This window comes from Equus przewalskii, chromosome 13 (assembly GCF_037783145.1).
Source record: "Equus przewalskii isolate Varuska chromosome 13, EquPr2, whole genome shotgun sequence".
NCBI lineage: Eukaryota > Metazoa > Chordata > Mammalia > Perissodactyla > Equidae > Equus > Equus przewalskii.
Genome location: NC_091843.1, coordinates 44,339,357 through 44,358,558, shown reverse-complemented (window position 1 = coordinate 44,358,558; position 19,202 = coordinate 44,339,357). Strand labels below are relative to the sequence as shown.

The 19,202-nt window shown below is 36.9% G+C and overlaps 1 protein-coding gene across 1 annotated transcript; it reads left to right on the top strand.

Moving 5' to 3' along the window:
* The first annotated feature begins 2,381 nt into the window (after nt 1-2,381).
* MINAR2 (membrane integral NOTCH2 associated receptor 2) lies at nt 2,382-18,513 on the top strand. The gene is made up of 3 exons (XM_008516416.2): nt 2,382-2,690; nt 14,569-14,793; nt 18,243-18,513. The coding sequence occupies exons 1-3, from the start codon at nt 2,526-2,528 to the stop codon at nt 18,420-18,422; spliced, it is 570 nt and encodes a 189-aa protein (XP_008514638.1). The 5' UTR covers nt 2,382-2,525; the 3' UTR covers nt 18,423-18,513.
* Nucleotides 18,514-19,202: the final 689 nt, after the last annotated feature.

Sequence of the window (19,202 nt, the reverse complement as noted above, 5' to 3'; positions counted from 1 at the left end):
TAGAACTTCTCAGAATCTTCAATGTGAGTTTGTGCATTGTAAACTACCAGAAGAGAATACAGAGTATTTTATAAATATTTTTGGCAATGGAATCTTTTTTCACTGAGCATCGTTGATTGGAAAACAGAGTATTAGGCCATTTTTTAAATCAAATTTAATTGGATTATCTATTTCCAGCCAGAGTAGAGCCCTTCTTAGGGCTCTGGAAGAAACAGCAGACATCATTATTTATTGAGCAAAGGCTTCATGAGGGTCTTCAGACATGACTTGTGTGGAGAAGGAAACATCCAATAGGGCTACTGTTTTGTAATGTATCATCTAGAGTAGAGGTTCATAAAGAAAACTGTAAATTACATTATCAAACAAAAGATAGCAAGATGAGAGTATAAACAAATCACTGTAAGATTTCAAAGGGGGGAAAACTCATTTCCCCTACTAGGGAAAATATATAACGTTTTTGTGAAAGGCTCAGTATCAGCCATGGCCCAGGAAGGATGATTAGGAGGTGGTCAACAGCCAGGATTGGGAAGAACTGTTGCCACGCAGGAGGACTGACATAAGCGGAGGCGCAGGTGTGGTGTTGGGGAGTGGGGAGGATGGACAGTAGCAGAGAGGGAGGAGAAAGCTTGATTTCTAGATTGTCGGTCATGTGGGCTACCTACAGGGAGAGTAATGAGAAATAAGAACTGATGGCTTGGGGTGAGAGTAGACAAAGGATGGTGGGAGAAGATGGAAAGTCTGAGACTAAACTTGTAAACAGAAAGACAGTATACAACCCTCTGGGCATCTAGAGCATGGTGGAGAAATCTAAAGGAAGGACACCTAAGGAAAACCGAAGGCTCACCTCACCTACCTCATACTTTGGCTGACGAAAAGGCCTGAGCAAATATGTTTGGACCTGGGTTCTGTATCTCTACCTGCCAATATAGACAGCCAAAGAGAAATAAGGCTTTTCTTGAAGACGTGTGTTAGTCCCCAAGGAATCTTTGAGGAAAAGTGAACAGGTTGAGAAATATTTGTTCATTAGATGTATTCTGACAACAACTAGAAAAATCCAGAAAGTACCAAGCACATGCACATACAGTACACTTGATTCTTGAAACGCTTGTGTTTGTTTTTGTTATTAACTGACATTATGAAGTACCTCTTACTTTCTCCAGTAAATGTATTGATAAAACCACCCAAATGTATTTCAAATATTGTAAGATAGTGATAGAGTTGGGGTGCAAAAAATTCTTATAGAAAATGTTGATTGTTTAACCCAGTTTTACAACTATAAGAGAGAATTTGTTAACACCCTCATGATTATTGCTATAAAGAAGGTAGGTGCTCTTTAGTGTCTTGCTTGATTCAAGAACATCCTGAGGGCTGATTCTTGTAAACTATATGACACTCTTGAAATCTGAGGCTGATACATTCCACATGTAACCCCTTTACCCCTGGAAGAGAAACTTTCTGCTGAATCAGATGGGTTATAGAGGTGCAAACATAACAAACAACCTGTGTCTTTTAAAAACAGCTAATGTGTCTATCCTTTGCCTCCTCACAAGTGGGAAGGCTTCCTCTTTCTCTAGGTGGAAATCCATATTCTTCCAGTGAATAGTGTGGGTTGCCTAAGGCAGAGTGGCTTGTAATGACAGAGCTGATCTCCATTAAAGTCATCATCACTTCCTGACTTGATACACCGTCCTTAGCCTTACTCTCACCTTGGCTCTCTAAACAGCAGATGGGTTCACTTAGCACAGCACGTCACCCAAAGCCAGCAGCCATGTTCCTGTATGCTTCCAACTGTACTGTGTGAACACCAAAACACAGCGTAGGAATGAATACAGCCAGGAACAGAGTCAAAGGGACCTCAGATAGTGAATGGATCAGGGCAGCAGGTCGGGGCTTTAAATCACTATAGAAAACTATAAAGCAAATTCTTGCCATTTCCCTACTCAGACTGAAGCTGACAACCTAAATGTGGTTAGGTTTCACATAAGCCTGAGACTCTGGGAGTCAAAACATGAGAAGAAACAAGATCCTGCGTATCACATGTGGGGCTGCGTAGGCAGGGCCAAGTCAGCTGTGTTAGCTCAGCAACGTGCAGAGAGAAAAATTAGGTAACGTCTCTCTGCAGGTGACTATTTCATGTGCTCCAAATTATGGACTGTGACACTGAAATTCTGGCAGCTTTTATCCAAGGAAAAGTTCCTCTTAAACTGCTATTTTTGACACTGTATGGAAAGACATGAAGTGCCACGCATATCTAATTTCAGCATCCTGTTAAATTTAATGAGTGTAGCCCCATCTGTCAAGCACCCTGGATGCTTGGGTGTGGGCACATGTGTTGTGGGAAAGGTAAGGCAGGGTGTGTCATTGTTCCTGTGTGTTGGTGTGTCGTTTCAAGAGTGGCTTCCGAGTACAGCTGAGAGACTTGGTTTCAGGTGCCAGTCAGAGCATCCTCAGGCTCATTAATAATGGACAGGTCTGACAGGAGCAGCCTCAGTTGCCTTTGTTTTCCACAATAAACGAAGGGAGACATGGATCTCTCTGTTTTGCCAAATAACAACCATCCAGACAAATTCCTGCAGCTCGATGTGAAGTCTTTAATGAGGAACTCAGCCCTTCTCCAGGCAAGCCTGGTGAGGTTTCCAGGTGGGAATTATCCTGCTGCACAACAGTGGCAAAACCTCGTGTACTCACAGGTAAGATCTAAGAGCACAGAAATATGGGGGCAGCGGCTCATTTCTCTCTTGCTGTCTGCCATTTCATCATTTGTGCAGTAAGAAGGCTATAGGGAACAGAGAACAAGGTAGCTGTTCACTCTTGCCACATAGAAAAGGTCTTTCTTCCTTAACATAAGGAGACTTTCTCTGATGGCTTTATAAAATATGTGAATTCTCCCACCCGTGCATTTCTCTCCAAGCACTAGCTTCTCAGCCTGTGTTCATTTTACATTTTGCCTAGCCCTCATTTTACTCCTTTCATTCAGAAGTTTCCAAACCAATTCTTATATTTGCAAATAGGGCCCTGGTTGGGGGAACCTACCTCTATGTTTTGGTGTAGTCTAAGCCTAAAGCAGCAGAAGCTTACATCGTGGGCTCATACACAGCCTTTGAGACAACTGGAGACCTTGCTTCCGCCTCATTTAGACTGGCTGCCTCTCATTTCATGCAGAGAAGACTCAGACAGCAGAACAATAGAAACCTAATGATCGAAGGAAAGAAAACAGATGAAACTCTCCACGTTGGAAAGGTGCTAGTTATTACTTGAGATACTCTGATTTTCCACAGGTGTCCATGTGGACAAGATGTAACAATCAGACCTTCAAACCCAAGGCAGACTTTATTTCTTGCTTTCTTCTTTGCGTCGTCCTTCTTTTTGCTGACCGAAAGAGAAGAATAAAACTGTGATGTGTTCCATGTGCTGGAATAAACATAAAGACCCTGACTGTTGCACAGCTCATGAAACAGGAATAATCTTTGTTTGAAGACGTGAGGGCTAATGGGGTTAAGGGTTAGTCAATTTAGAAGCAGGAAGAAGAGTTTCATTTCAGAACAGATGTGACTGACCCACAAACCACTGCAGGTCCTTAAATCCTTGGAGTGGTTCAAGTTCCCTGAGCAGAAATTTGTTTTCTTTTAAGAAACAGTTGCTACTCATGAGTCCTGGTGTAAAGTGACTCCTTTGTGGTGTGTTTGTGGGCTCCTTGGGACCTTTATCATGAGATCATTCCAAATCAAGTACACCCGAATGATTATGTAAGTGTTTCCTCCACCTATACGGTTTTAATTTATTTCCATTCTGAGGCAGCTATTATGACAACTGACTTTCTAAAAATTGTGCATCCTTCCCTTTTGTAAGCCTCAAAACTCTTTCGCCCGTCAATATACACCTTTCTGGTAGTTGTTTCCGTATTTTGTTTAGTTTAAGTTAAATACAGTGAAATTTCTCCTTTTTCTTCATTATTGTTTATATCATGGAAAAAAATGATTCAAAAATCAATTCAGGAAACCTTGGCCCTCCTATGCTATGAAGTTTAGTCTGAGAAAACATATCCAATAAATTCCTTTGAGGTTGGAACACATCGATCTAACATCTTTTGTTTGGTACTGGAGTTGACCTATTTCCTTCATGTGGAACTTCACAGTTTGAAGCTCTGTTGAATGTTGTCCCTAAACCTGAATGAAATGCAAAGTTTTTAAAGGGCATTTCTCAACAGGTCTTGACGGGTTGAAATGGTTATTCAAGGAAAAATCAAGAAGGTAAAAATCTGCTCCATCTGTCTTTGAATATGTTACTGGTAATTGTAAACTGCAGATGAATTTGACTTAGTTATCCTTTTACCCTAAAAAGAAAGGTTAAATGACTGCATAAAGGCCAATTTACTGTTGAAATAATGCATGGAGGAGTGAGTAAATCGATTATAAATTTAGATAGTTGGGTAGGTGCAGTACAAATTATGAGTAACAACAATTATATTCACTACTTTAAATTGCAATATGTCAATAAGTAATTCTCTCCTTAGCTGGACTTAAATCCAGGAGTGATATACTCATTGGATAAAAAATAAATCTAAAAGAAATGGATATGTGAAAGTTTTAAGTAGTTGTAATGATACCGGAAAGAAGGCACTGAATGTACCAGATGTATTGAGGTGTTAGGGATGTGTAAGGTGACAGCTGTTAAGTAGTTCTTAATTTAAAACCCTCACTCTGTTGGGGAGACATGAAGCCAGTGGGAAGAACATTGAATAAAGAGGTTAGAAACTTGGTTTCTTTTCTTAAACCCACAGTGAGCCAGTTTGACAGACACCTGTTATGGCCCTTATTCGTTCCATGCCTCAGTACTTCCACTTGCAAAATTAGTATAATATTCATTTTACATATTTCCTTAAAAGTGAGAGCAAATAAAATAATATGAGGTAAAAACAACTGAGAGGGTTTTATATAAGAGTACAAGAAATACGTATTGTTGTTATTATTATTGTCATTTGCCAATATTCCAAAGGTGTTGAAATTACCCTTCCATTAGAATTTGGAAAATAGCAGATAATACCACTTGCATTTTCTGGTTTGTACTGTGGATAGAGGGATGTGTGTGCATGTGTGTGTCTGTGTTGTGTAGATGGTAGTGTTGGGGAATGTAGTCAATACATCTGTCAAGCTATGTGGCTAACTCAAGCAGTAGATTTTATACTTACGTGAAATCTACACAAACTTCAGAGTTGTGCCAGCTTATTCTTCGGTCTCACAACACCCCAGAACACGTTGTTTGGGATTCAGACTACCTCATGGAACGTCAAAGGACTTAAACTACAAACATAGTCTTCAAAATTAGTGGTTACTCAACAGTGAAAGATCCCTTTGATCCCAAATATGAAGTTGAATTCTTAAATATACGTATCATATTTCTATCCATTATTTCTCTTTTAAGTTTTTTTTTTAAATCACGTTCCACTTTCAGAGGAAATTCGCTAAGTCATTTTTACATGAGCTAAAGCAATACCACACTTACAGAAAAGCAGGCACTGATGTTCTCTGGCGTGCCAGGAGCCCCGGACATTGTCAGTTCCCTTCATGCAGATAAAACTGGTCACCGGTATATGCAGGGAGAGAGTACAAGCGGAATTTCCTTGATTCTACTATATTTATACTCCTTCTTAAATTATTTCACTAGAGAAATAAAGAAGCTTCACAATAAATTTGAGATCATTGCAATGAACAAACTTTCCAAACTCTAATGTTTCTGGTTGTTAAAATAATTTGGAGCATGTATCTGATGAAGGCATTTGGAATTGTATTCCAAATATTTCTTCCAATCCCTTCATAAAACGAGGTAATGAAAGGAAAAGGCTGATATTTTTTAGTTTAAATGATAAAATATGTTTTTTCAGATATGATGGTGGGCCTTTTTTTGGATTAGCAGTTAGACTTCAGAATCTTTTCAGACTAATCTCTTTATTATCTTTTCCTGGCTTCCATCACATCAATTTCAGAACCCAGGAGGATTCCGCACTAAACCCATGAGCTGGGGTGAAAGGCGAAGGGTAAGAGGTTACTCTTCCCTTGATTTCTACACAACATCATTTACTGGCTTTATTTCCGAATCACCTTTCCTCACTTTTTTTTGTCTTATAGCTATCTTTTCTCCTTGAATTCTAATGCCTCTTTTTTTAAGTCTCAGGGTTTTCTTGGGAGATTTTGTATACTATAACTGTATTTCTTAACAATCTGTCTCTGAACATGTACGTCATGCCTTGTCTAAGAATGTCTCTGTTCTCGATCCTCCACTTACTATTTGAAAAGAACAGCCCTGCATATACAATAGTCTTTCATTTTTAAGCTTGTATTTGGGGTGATGTTATAGGACTTTTTGAGGTGCTTAAATTTTTATCTAGGAAGTAGACTTAGGAGCATCACTGAGTTGCTCAAGGTTTTAGTTGCAAATATCAGAAGATGATTTATCAAGTTATGCTACATTTATGCGGTTCACGAAATCTCCAAAAGGATCAGAAATCTAGCATAGATGGTGTGCTGTCAGAACACCCAAATTGTCCCACCATACCACTCTCAAACGAGACCCAAACACCTCTGGTCCTAAAGCCTGAACTCAAGACACCGTGTGTGTTAAATTAGCACATGTGGGACTCTAGAGCTCTGGTTCCATGGAGGGGAAGACAGGAGATAAGATTCAAGAGAGGCCTGAGTCAGACCACAAAGGCTCAGTGAGTGTTGTCTGAAATTTTAAATTTTATCCTGAAAATTTGGAGGGGTTGGTGGAAAATTTTAGCAAGAAGATCACATGATGAAATCTGTGTTTTATAACTATAACCATTCCAGTAATTCGGAAAACAGAATTACTGTGGTCAATGGGGAGTTGCTTTATAGGAAAAGTTTGTTTGTGCATCCACACGTGAAATATACACAAAATACCTTGTTTGCATTATGATTATGATGGGAATTACATTGTATGTAGAGATCAATTTGGTGAAAATGGAAGTCTTTGTGGTCTTGATTCTCCCAATCCATGAACATGATATATATTTCCACTTATTCAACTCTTCATATGGCCTTCAATTTTGTCTAACAATAGTCCACATAGAAGTTTTGCATACAGTCATTAGGTTTATATATAAATACTTATAAGTACTTATTGCTCTCAAGAATAGGACCTTTTAAATCATGTTTTATAATAAAGTATCATTCCTGCATGCTATTGATTATTATATATTGATTTTGAATCCAGAAATTGTGTTAAAATCTTTTTTATTTTGACTGTAAATATCCCTATAGGTAATCATGTCATCTGCTGTTTTGGTTCAATTATTTACAACCCTAATTCCTTTTATTTATTTTTCTAATCTTAATGTATTGCTTAGGGCTTCCAACGCAATAATATATGAATGTTTGTGATTACTGGCATCCTTGTATTAATTCTGAAACTAAAACAAATGCTTCTAATATTTCAACCGTTAAGTAAACTGTGCCCTGGAAGTTTTTGGCAAATTCTCTTAGTTTAAGAAAATTCCCTGTTATTTCTAGTTTGCTAAGAAAGTTAGCTTTAAATATGCTTGGAATATTTTGAAAATATTTTTCATAATCTATTACAAAATTCTGTGTTGTTTTTTCCTGTTAATGTGGGGAATTACATTAATCTTCTAATATTAAACCATCCTCTTGGTAAAACATTGTTTTCTGGTATGAAACTGTCTTATCCAGGTATGTATAATTTGCACATATTGCAGGATTCTGTTTAGCAATGTTTTATTAATGACTTTTGCATTCATGTTTATAAGAGAAATCAGCCTATAATTAAATTACCTTTTCTTTTACTTCCCTTGTCTGTAGTTTATACTAACTTGATAAAATGAGTTGGAGAGTGTTCCTTGTTTTCCTATTTTCTGGAAGAGTTTGACTAAGACAGAAATAATCTGTTTTAAGAATTCTGAATATTAATTACACCACTCCTTCAAGCTAGTGTTGTTAAATTTGTGTGTGGCTGGGGTAGATTTTAAACTATTGATTCAGTTGGTCAAATTATCACAGGTTCATTAAAATTTTCTATTTGCTTCTATTAATTAAGTTTGGTAAGTTATATTATGTGGGAAATGGCTCAACTGTATATAAATTCTTAAAGCTGCTCAGATTATTTTCCTGTTACATTTCTTAATCTCTGCTATGTTTCTTCTCATGTTTCCTATACATTTCTAACATTGTGGGTTTGTATCTTTCCTTTTTTTCCCCTGAGAAGTATTCCCAGAGATATTTTCAATCTATTTAGCCCTGTAAAGAAATCACTTTCAATATTGTGGATCCCCTCCATTGTATATTTGGGGTTTTTTTCTTTGTAATATTTATTGATTTCTGCTTCTATTTCCTTTTGACTGTTTTCTTAGATTTACTCTGTGGCTTTGTTTTAAGGCTTTGAACTGGATACTTATAACCTCATTAATTTTTTCATTCTGCTTTTATAATACAAGCATATACACCTATAATACCCCCTCAAAAATCATTTTAGCTCAAGCCAACAATTTTGAAATGTAGCATTTTTTATTTTCATTCTGTCCCCCATTTTTTAATTTCCACTATTATTTCTTTGATATGGTTCTGAAATTTCTACAAAATGTGATACTTTAAATTATTTCTTTGATATTGATATCTAAATTTCTAACTATGTTGCCTATAGTCAAAGAGCCTGATCCATATATTATTGAATGTTTGAAATTTATTTTAGAATTCAGCACATTATCAATTTTGTAAATATTCAATGTATATTTTTAAAAATGAGTATTTTCAATTGTTTAGTAAAGACGTCAGTAAACTGCGTGGTCAAATTTGTTGGTTTTATTGTTCAAATCCTCTTTATCTTTAATAATTGTTTCGTCTGCTTGGTAAAAAAATTATATGTATACACTTCTCCTTGTAATTATCTTAAGTTTTACTTTATAGATTTTGAGACTATTTTATTAGGTGCCTGCAAGTTTAGAATTATTATATTTTACTGATGATGTCCACTTTATTCATTTTCTAGCAACACTCTTTATATCTAACAAAGTCTTTTACCTGAAAGCCTATTTTGTCTGTTATTTATATACTTTCTTAGTGGTTGGTCAGGCTAAGTTATGTGGTAGAAGCAAATATGCCCAAGTTCTTAGTGATTTAACACAATAAAATCTGTCTCTCGTTCACACAAGATCTGATGTGGGTGGTATAGATATCCTAGGGGCCTGCTTCCAAGTGGAATCCAGACTATTCCTTCGTGAGGCTCTACTATATGAGAATCTCTGTCAGGCTTGTAGATAGGAAAGGGAGAGAGTAAGTCAATGATCTTTCCAAGGATTTTAGAGGTTAAGCCTGAGTTCTATTGGTCATATGTCCCAACTCAGCTGTTGTATGCCCATGAAGAGGAATGGGTTTACTGAGCATTTGGCCAGGCCCTGCGACAGTCTATCATTCTGTTAAGCATATATATACATATATATCTCATCTTTCCACACATTGCATTCACCCTTTCCCTAGGGGTACTAATCCCAACATGAACCAGTCACTACATTTGGCAGATGCCCCCCTCCATACTATCCTATAAACTCTGTTGGACTAGGAACAGGATTACTACAGTAATTCTTCCTTTCTGAATGGGAAAAATGGAAGACACAACAGTCACTACTCCAAAGTAATTCTGAGATCCCACTGGGAATAGTTTGTGCGGGCCTCCTTCCTTGAAGATGGAGAAGATTTATCAGGCCATGATTCTGCTTTATAGCAGACCTCCTGATGTGCTGTTCTCTATACTCCCTGATTCCACCTTCTGGGAAGCATCCCCTTGAGCCACATGAAAAGTGGGCCCTCCTTCAAGGCTGTATAGGCTTCAAAGTTTACTCCTACTTATGGATATTTAGAAGTATAGGGTTATTGTTGTTTTATTCGTTTTGTTTTTTAATTTCAAATAATCAAAAGCTTTTTAGGTCTACGCTTGTGGTTTCTTTGGTAATAACTTAGAGTAAGCTATTTATTAATGTAATCATATCTATTTACTTGCAGTCAGTTCCACCTGTCAATAAATACACCTAAAAGTTCTTTGAAGGCATAGCTCTTAAATAGACTTTAATGTTTTGCTTTTCTGCCTCCATTTCTCTATCCTTTGACTCAATGACAACTACCTATAAGGTGTTAGGAATAATAGTCATGAAACTACGCCCTTAACACAATCTTTACCTTGAGTCAGTTCATTCAGCTGAGAAGTTTTAATGGGCTTTTTTGCTCAATTTTTTTAAATAGTTATGTCTTAGTGTTTGGGGTCTATAAACAGATTTTCAACAATAGAATGCATCAAATTTCTATACTCTCTCTACTCTCTTTCATTTCTTCTTTCAAACTGTCCAGTTCTTTTTCTAATCTCATCTTTTTCTTGTAGTATACCAATGTTCTGATTAGTGTACATATGTACAAGAATCATTATATGTACATAAAAGCTCTGACTATTTACAAGTTTCTTTCCACAGATGATACATATACCAAATGTTTTTCACTGTATGACATGAATAACCATCAATCCAGCTTCTGATATCCCTTTCATCCCTTTCCATTTCTTGACAGCTAAGCCAAGGCTACACATTTGTGGAATTTCAAGATATCACTTTCTGTATTAGGGATAGTAGGCCAGGCTACACTGTGATGACAAACATTCCACAAAATATGAGTAACTAAAAAGAAAAAAAATTTCACGCTCACAAAAAGTCTGAGAAAGAGCAGACAAGTTTTTGGGGCATCTCTTTTCCAAGAAGTAACCCAGGACTTCAAGTACTTTCATCTTATAGCTCTGCCATCTCAGAACCCTTGCTTACAGTGACACAAAAACAGAAAGTGAGGACAAGTGAACCAAAATCTTACAGGAGATAGCAGGGGCCAGGCTTAGAAGTGATTTCTGTTACTTTTGTCCACACATCATCAACCAGAAGAGAGCTGGCCCAATGTAACATCAAGGCAGAGTGAGAAAGGCAGTCATCCTATATGCTCAGGAAGGGAAAACAAAATTGGAGAGCATTTAACCAGTCACCACAACACACAGCTCTCATTTGTTTATATTTGCCCACTATATCTTTTTACATTCTTTCACTCTCATTCTTTCTGAGTCCTTATATTTTGGGCATTTCTTTTGTAAATGTTATGTCATTAAATTCAATTTTTAATTTGTTTTTTTAGGAAGATTAGCCCTGAGCTAACATCTGCCGTCAATCCTCCTCTTTTTGCTGAGGAAGACTGGCCCTGAGCTAACATCTGTGCTCATCTTCCTCTCCTTTATATGTGGGACGCCCACCACAGCATGGCTTGACAAGTGGTGCCATGTCTGCACCTGGGATCTGAACTGGTGAACCCCAGGCCTCTGAAGCAGAACATGCGAACTTTTAACTGCTACAACACCAGGCCGGCCCTTCAATTTTTAAAATTTGATCTGACAATCTCTGTCATTTAAATAAAGGGCTTAGTCTATTTACATTTAACGTGATTATTTCTGAAACTTTTCTATTTTCTTCCTAATATTCTTTGTTTCGGTTTTCTTGTCTTATAGACTGATCAACTTTCCTTTATCTTTTTTCTACTGCTCTATTGATTTAGAAGAAATGTATTCATTCTCTACTTTTTAGTTGTATCTCTATCCTTTCACCAAAATGATTTCTTAAAATGTCCTAATCAAAAATATCTGTGTTAAACTTTTCACCGTCTGGTGTTTTAGTTGTCTCTTATTTTAAAACTCACAGTTAGTGATTATTGTTATTATTTCTATTTTACCATAAAAATCAATGCTTGCTTAGATTTATACATATATTTATCAATTTTCTTTCTTTTTTTCTTTTTTTTTGGTCAGTATTTCTGCTTGAATCTTAATCTTTCCTTCTAGTATCAATTTTCTTCTCTCTGAAGTGTATTTTTTACAGATTCCTTGTCTATTGGCCTATTAATTGTATACTCTCAGTTTTTGTTTGCCTGAATATGTCTTCTATTTCACTTTTTTATTGAATCATAGTTTACTTATATGTAAATAATATAAATAATCATTAAAGTGTATAGAGGATAAATGGACAAGATAATGGTTAATACAGAAAAGTCTAGGTAAGCTTTAAAGTTTTACTTTTTTAAAACAATTTTTTTTGGGGGGGTGATGAGGAAGATTGGCTCTGAGCCAACATCAGAGCCAATCTTCCTCTACTTTGCATGGGATGCTGCTACAGCATGGCTTGATGAGCCATGCTAGGTCCACACCCAGGATCCCAAACCTGCAAACCCCAGGCCACCAAAGCGGAGTGTGCAAATTTAACCACTATGTCACCGGGCCAGCACCCCTAAAACAGATATTTTAAAATATAAATTATTTTACAGCCCATATGGCTAAAATAATGGAATTACTGTTGAGTTTGCTTTTGGTTAACGTAGTCTATCTAGATTGTGGAGTGAAAAGTTGGAGTCAAATACATGCTTTTTTTTCTTTATTAAGCTATTTGAAAAAATTATCAAAATACAAATGAACCCCAACTATAATTAGTAATTTTTATTCTACCATAAAATTTTTAATAACGTTATTCTATTAATTTTTCCTTCACACGTTCTTCAGGCATAAAATTGTCATGCAACACAAAAATAAATGGCACCATGTTCTAGGATGAACCTCAAACTTTTAACAAAATGGTTTAGAATTAAGAGCTTGAATGTTCTTTTTAGAATATAGCTTTGATTCTTTTTGCTATCTTTTGTATATTAGTTTTTCAAGGTCTTTATACTTTGTAATAGAGTGTATTATTTTTCTTAGGCCCTGAAACTGTATTTTCCTCATTTACAGGGCTTTCTTATTTAAGAAGCTCAAGGAATAATCTAGCAGGCAAGAAAACTGACACAGCCAATTTGTCAGTGTCAGAAGAATTATCCTTCTTCAAAGATGATCAAAGATGTCTAGCCTTGAAGAAAAAAACTTGAGTCAGAATTATGCTAAGCTGAAACAATCTAAATTTCATATCAAATTGTTTTTCCTCATTCAGAAACATTTTTTATGAGGTCATCCATCTTAAAGACAAATGCTAAGTCAAGATGATTTATTATTTCATTGAAAACTTCAGTGTTATAGAATATAAATTGATTTTGAGCAGACCAACAACCTAGTAAAATGAGAGAAGATCCCCAACTTGATCTCTAAGTATGTAAAAAATGTATGGATTAAGAAAATTAGGGAAATCTAAGGCCAAAGAGAATGTGAGTGGTTTTATCTAGATGATTTTTTTTTTTTTTGGCCTACCAGCCATTTTGGAAGGAAAATATATGTAATATTAGTTTACAATTTAGTTTATAGAAACACATATTTAATGCGACCTATATACCCCGATAGGCACTGAGTGAATCAGTGTACTGATGATCATAAATATGACTCAGAGGAATATTAATTGCTATTGAAACTTCTCTTTAGGAAGGCTTAAACATGTGAGACAGATTTATTGAAAAGTTGCTGTAATTTAATGAAATGTGTCACCAGTTTCTAAGGGTTAAACTTGTTCTCTGAAAATTAACTTCTGTGGAATTTCTCTCTTGTGATGCCCCATGATAAATGAGGCATTACTCTATAAGTTTTTTGTTTCTTCTCAATTTTATTTGGCCGGTGAACAAATTTCAATCTAAAATTTTTCTAACTTCATGATAGTTTTGTAGTCATGAGAAAAAAAACAAAACAAAGTAAATGTCTGAAGGTCAAACCAGATGCAGAGAAGCATACATTGTAAGATTCCATTTATATAAAATACAAAATGAGTACAAACTGGCCTGCACTGTTAAATTTGGGATACTAGTTATCCTTGGGCAGGGGGAGGGGCAGTGACTGGAAGGGAGCATGAGGTGTGCTGGTAATGTTCTGTTTCTTCATAGAATCTTGGGTTTATTAGTTTTCTGAAAATTTATTGAGCTATATATTTATGATAGGTGCACTTTTCTATATGTATATTGTGCTTCAATAAAAAGTTTTTAAAAACCTGAAAGTAAATATGAGAGCCATCTAATAGCCAGCTGGTCTGTAGAAACACATAGGGGTACGATGCTAAGTTAGTCCAGTTCTCCAAGCTGTCTGAAATAGGAGTCCAGAGAGAGTTTTCATGAAAACCAAGGCATATCTATAAATGCCTTTTAATCCTGGCTTTGCTGGATTAATACAGCAATGTTAAAAATCATTTTTATCAGTCATGGAATGCATAAATAGAAAGAAGTAAAATGCCCTTATATCACAATGCAAGTGAGCTGGGAAAAAAATAGCTTTGTTCAGAATTCTATTCAAATTAAAGAACAGCGTTCTTTCTCTCTAGTTATAAAATAGCATTTAAACAACTGATTTCTAAAGCGGAACAAGATAGCACGCAAAGAAAGTACTCAATTAATGATAGGATTCTGGGTTAAACCAGATACTATAATCCTTTCCTTATTCATTGTCCAAATCTATTGGGTTTCTAGGCAGAATCAGCAAATTTTCAGGTACAGTTATTTCACATTGCATTCTCTACCATCGGTGGCCCATTGGTAAGAGAAGCCTTGTCACTATGCCTCCTAACAGAGAGAAAAGAGGATTATTACTGCTCAGCGAATGAGGGGGTCCAGGGTGGAGGGTGCCATCGCTGCAGATAGACCTCCACCTCTGTCATCGGTTCTGAAGAACAACCCACTATATGGTGACATGAGTTTGGAGGAAGCTATGGAAGAAAGAAAAAAGAATCCTTCATGGACCATTGAGGACTATGACAAACGTTCCCTGCACACGAACCTTTCTGGGCATCTGAAGGTATGCAAGGCTAAGAATCAACTCCTACTGATGAGGGAAATCAGTTAAATAATCCTAAAAGAAATGGGTATGCAGGTGACAGGCACTCTTCACTGGACATGAAATCTCCAGATTCCATGTCATTTTGGCCTTTAGCTTCCCTTTCTCTCTTCTAGTCAGTATTTGTGTTTATTTATTTGTTCTGAGTTTTACAACTTCAGCAGTTACTAACATCTGTATTGTGTAGAGAGGAAGAAACAATGTGGTACAGAAGAAAGATTTACCTGGAAGGTAAAAGGTTATTGAAAATTAATTTCCTATGTTTTCCCCTGGTTTTGTGACTGTTTTTGTTCATAAATACTTAAGAATTCCTTATTGTACATTTATTCAAAAATGTTTATTAAATGCTCTGTCTTAGGCAGTGTGCAAGGCAATTCTCACGAGAGATCATTTTCTTTCATGCCTACCCCATGATTTAAGATGGCACATTTACATTTTGGACATTTTCCCGTGTCTCCGTAACAAAACAAAACAAAAACATTTCAACAGAGGAGAAGTATGCAATGAACTCATTCACCCAGCTTAAACCCAACTTAAGTTTTTCTTTCTTATTTTTCCCCCTGGTGTTACTCATCACTTAGAAGATCTAGAAATACCTGAAAAGCAGAGAGAGTGGCCCTCTGTTTTCTGAGTGAACTGGATTCCTACCCAGCCTTGGCTTGCCTCTGCCTGCCCTAGCACCAGGAAGGCCTGACATTTTCCCAGGACCCTCTGTTTAACAATGTGTATCTCTTCTAAGCCCTATACCTTAAGCACCTGAAGATATTTTCTTTTGAAAGGGACAGCATTTGTACCCTTAAAATCGTAGACTTTTTAAAATCTCAAATGTGCACTCCTTGAAATATCGTCTTGTCCAGAGTCTTTGCAATTTCTTAATCTCCTAGTAAATTAATGTATCTCCTTCTTAATGTAGCCTCTTTCCCAGAGAAGTTTCCATAACAGGTGCTCCCCCATAGGAACAATAATCTTGTGTTTTTTATCAGTAGTCTGAAGATCAGGACCTCTAAGTCACCTTCTACAACTAGAAAAAAAGTATTGATTTATTTCACAAACATTTCTTGACTGTGTACCAGAGACTCTTCCCTTCTCTTTGTCATTTATATAAATAACAAGGGGACAATAAAGATGAATATTACTGTGCCTGCCCTCAAAAAATTCATTTAACTGAGCAAAGTAACAAACAGTACCTATAAAGCAAGATGGAAGAAGTGACAAGATAGAGGAAGAGGATAGTGACTAACAATAGTAGATAGTGCTGTGCAGATTCATAAGAGGACAAATCACGTTGGATTATAAAAGCATTTCATAAAAAAGTTAATCTATGCTAGGCTGGAAGGATGCGTAGAATTCCAAAAGATATAGATGGCGTACATGAGTGAGGAGGATCTTCTGTCAGGAGTAACAAGAGAAAAGGTACAAATACAAGAAAGTGAGAAGGTTTATCAGAATAAGGAGTAGTCCAGTTTTGCTGGAGCTACAGTTTAAGAGAAAAATGGAAAAATAAGCCTAAAAAACAAACTAAAAGAAAATATTCAAAGGTAAGGCTAAGGAAATTGAGCATCATTGGCAATGAGTAGTAACTTTTTTGTTGGATAATTCCATGAGTTATATTTAGGAAGATTGAACATGAATACGATGCATGCATTTTCATTGCTTTCCTGAAACCAGGGTCTGCCCCCTCCTTACCCATCCTCTCCACGCACATTCACTCACCTCAAAGCAACAATCCCTCATGTCAGAGGCCCCTTTATAGACTTCATGATGCTATTCTTCAGCACAAACTTTTTTTGAGGGATGCTTCCGGAAGTCATGACTTTTGTTTTCATTAGAATTTCTTTCCATACCTCATTAATTCAACTTCTTTCATGACCATTCCTAGGCATATCTCATAATTAGTAGACAGAACCCCTAACTTATTTTCTGAAATCTTTTCACCACTTACAGGCTGTAAAAGTTCCAAGTGCCTTTGGCCACTCTCATTTTTCTAAATTACTGAGAGTTCATAAAGAAGAAAGCAGAAAAGAAGCCCCATATTTAGTTAACAAGGCAAGCTATAAGCAGAATGTAAGAGAAGATAGTCTCCATTATGGAAGTTCTCATTGAAGAATGAAGGCATTAAACTTGCAGGCAAAGTGCAGGCCTCTGATTAGGACACAAACAAACTGAAGGATAAGAGTAAAGTAGACAAGGGTTTTTAAATCATCTACCCTGCACAAGTCATCCAAATTTTATTTTAATATGTTAGCTTTTCTAAGACTAGGAAGTTGCAATTAGTAGCAATGTGAGGGAAGAATTGTATTGCCATCACCAGAATCCACCCAGCTTCCTACATACATGCACACTCTTCTCCTAGCAGTGTACAGTTAAGTCTGAAGCTAGTTCATTCACCCCTGAGGCTGGCCTTGGAAACTGGCTGACTTTAAGTCCACTGAGACTAGAGAGGCAGAGAGAGGGTGGGCAGCCTGGCTGCAAGCCATTGCAATGATTCAGTTGAGAAATAATGATGCCTGAGGTGGAATTGTGAAAACAGAGATTCAGCATTCACCATAAATTAGTTATATGTCTACTAGATGCCAGGCATAGACACTGAATCTCTAGCACTGAAGCATTACATGGGATAATAAGAGAAGATGTATTTTTTTTAAATGTATGGATAGTAGGGTTTGCAGGTGATTTATTGGACATAGGAGATAAAGTTGAGTTGAAGACAATTCGGCAGGGCTGAAAGGAAGATGAGGCTGGTGAAAGAAACAGAAATGAGGAATAGGAGCTGATGTGGGGAAGGATACATTGGATCCTTTCTTCAGAAGGTCAAATAGTGCCGAAGTTTCTGTACACCAACATGCTGTTGCCCTCTACAAGGAAGACCAGCAGGTTGAGAAGCATGCAAGGGACTCTTGACTCTTGGTCTCACTCCACCTTCCATGGAAATCAGCTTCTGGATTTACTGAAAAACTCATCAAACATGTTTATCCCTACCAGGCTGTCAAAATCAAATCTCTGAGGCTCATCTAAAGCAAGGAATTTTCATTTTATTTCAACTCACTAAGCTGATTGACAAGCATTGTTTATAAGATGTAAGGGACACTAAATTGGCTAACATGACGGAAACACTCTGTGACCCTCCAATGTCAGTCAATAAATCCTGAGGACCTCCTAACGAATTCTCAAGCAGACCTGCAAATTGGAGCTGCAGGGACTTCCGGTCAGCCAGGAGGCTGTAGCTGCACGTTTATGCTACTCAGGGAAGCCTGGCCTCTCTTATGTGAGCCAGGACATTTAACCCTCCCCCCCAGACAGTGTGAACATGGACCTTCAGGGCTTCTGACAGTCTTGTTCTGCAACCTCAAATAGTTGGTAACACTGATTGATCACTAATTGATCCTATTCTCCGTGTAATTTTCTTTTAGGAAAATCCTCACGACCTACGGTTTTGGTTGGGAGACATGTACACACCTGGTTTTGATACCCTATTGAGAAAAGAAGAAGAACAAGAGAAGCATTCAAAATATTGTCGTATAGGTCTGATTTTGCTCCTTGTTGTCTGCATCTTGGTTTCCATAGTGACTATTAGCACTTTTTTCATCTAGAGAAACTGCCACAGACACTTTAATTTTCTTAAAAATCTTTCTAAATAAACATTTACAAAAAAACATGTTCATGCAGTGTGATGTATTGTTGATCATACAGTTAAATGTAATTGTCTTGTAAAAATCCAATGTCGCTCGACATACACTGGCTTTCTCTACTTTGTCCTATGAAACGTTTTGAGGAATTGCAACCTGAGTTTTGTCCTTTGGGAAGTAGGAATTCTGCAGATCAAAACCACAGAAAAGTCACTATATACAACCAAAATTAAACACTTTGATAGTGTTCGATAGAGAACAAAACAGCAGCAACAATTGTCAGCAGCTTTGTCTTAATGTTCAAACTATATTCACTTTGTCATTAAAACAGTTACCTCCTCGCCACCCCACCCTCCTGTCGTCACTGGAAAGTCGAGCAGATCATTTTTTGGCTCAGTGCCAGAGATACAGGATAAAAGCCTCTGGTTGTGCTGCCTGTTGGGTTGGATTCATGCTGTTTTATCTTGCTTTATTCCTGTTTAAGCCAGAAAAAAAAGGGGGGAGACTTTATTCAAACATATTCTTATCTTCCCAGTAATCCTTTATAATGCTTCAGTTTCATGTTGCAATTTTAGTAGACCTAAACTTGGACAGGCCATAGTTATATAATTAATTGCATTTAGATCCAATTGTGTTTACTAGTTGATCCAAATTGACTATTGTGACCCCTGGTGGCAGTCAGTAAGTATATATTGCCAGCCATGGCCTAGGAGGAAGACCCTACAAAAGCAGAGGGAATAATAC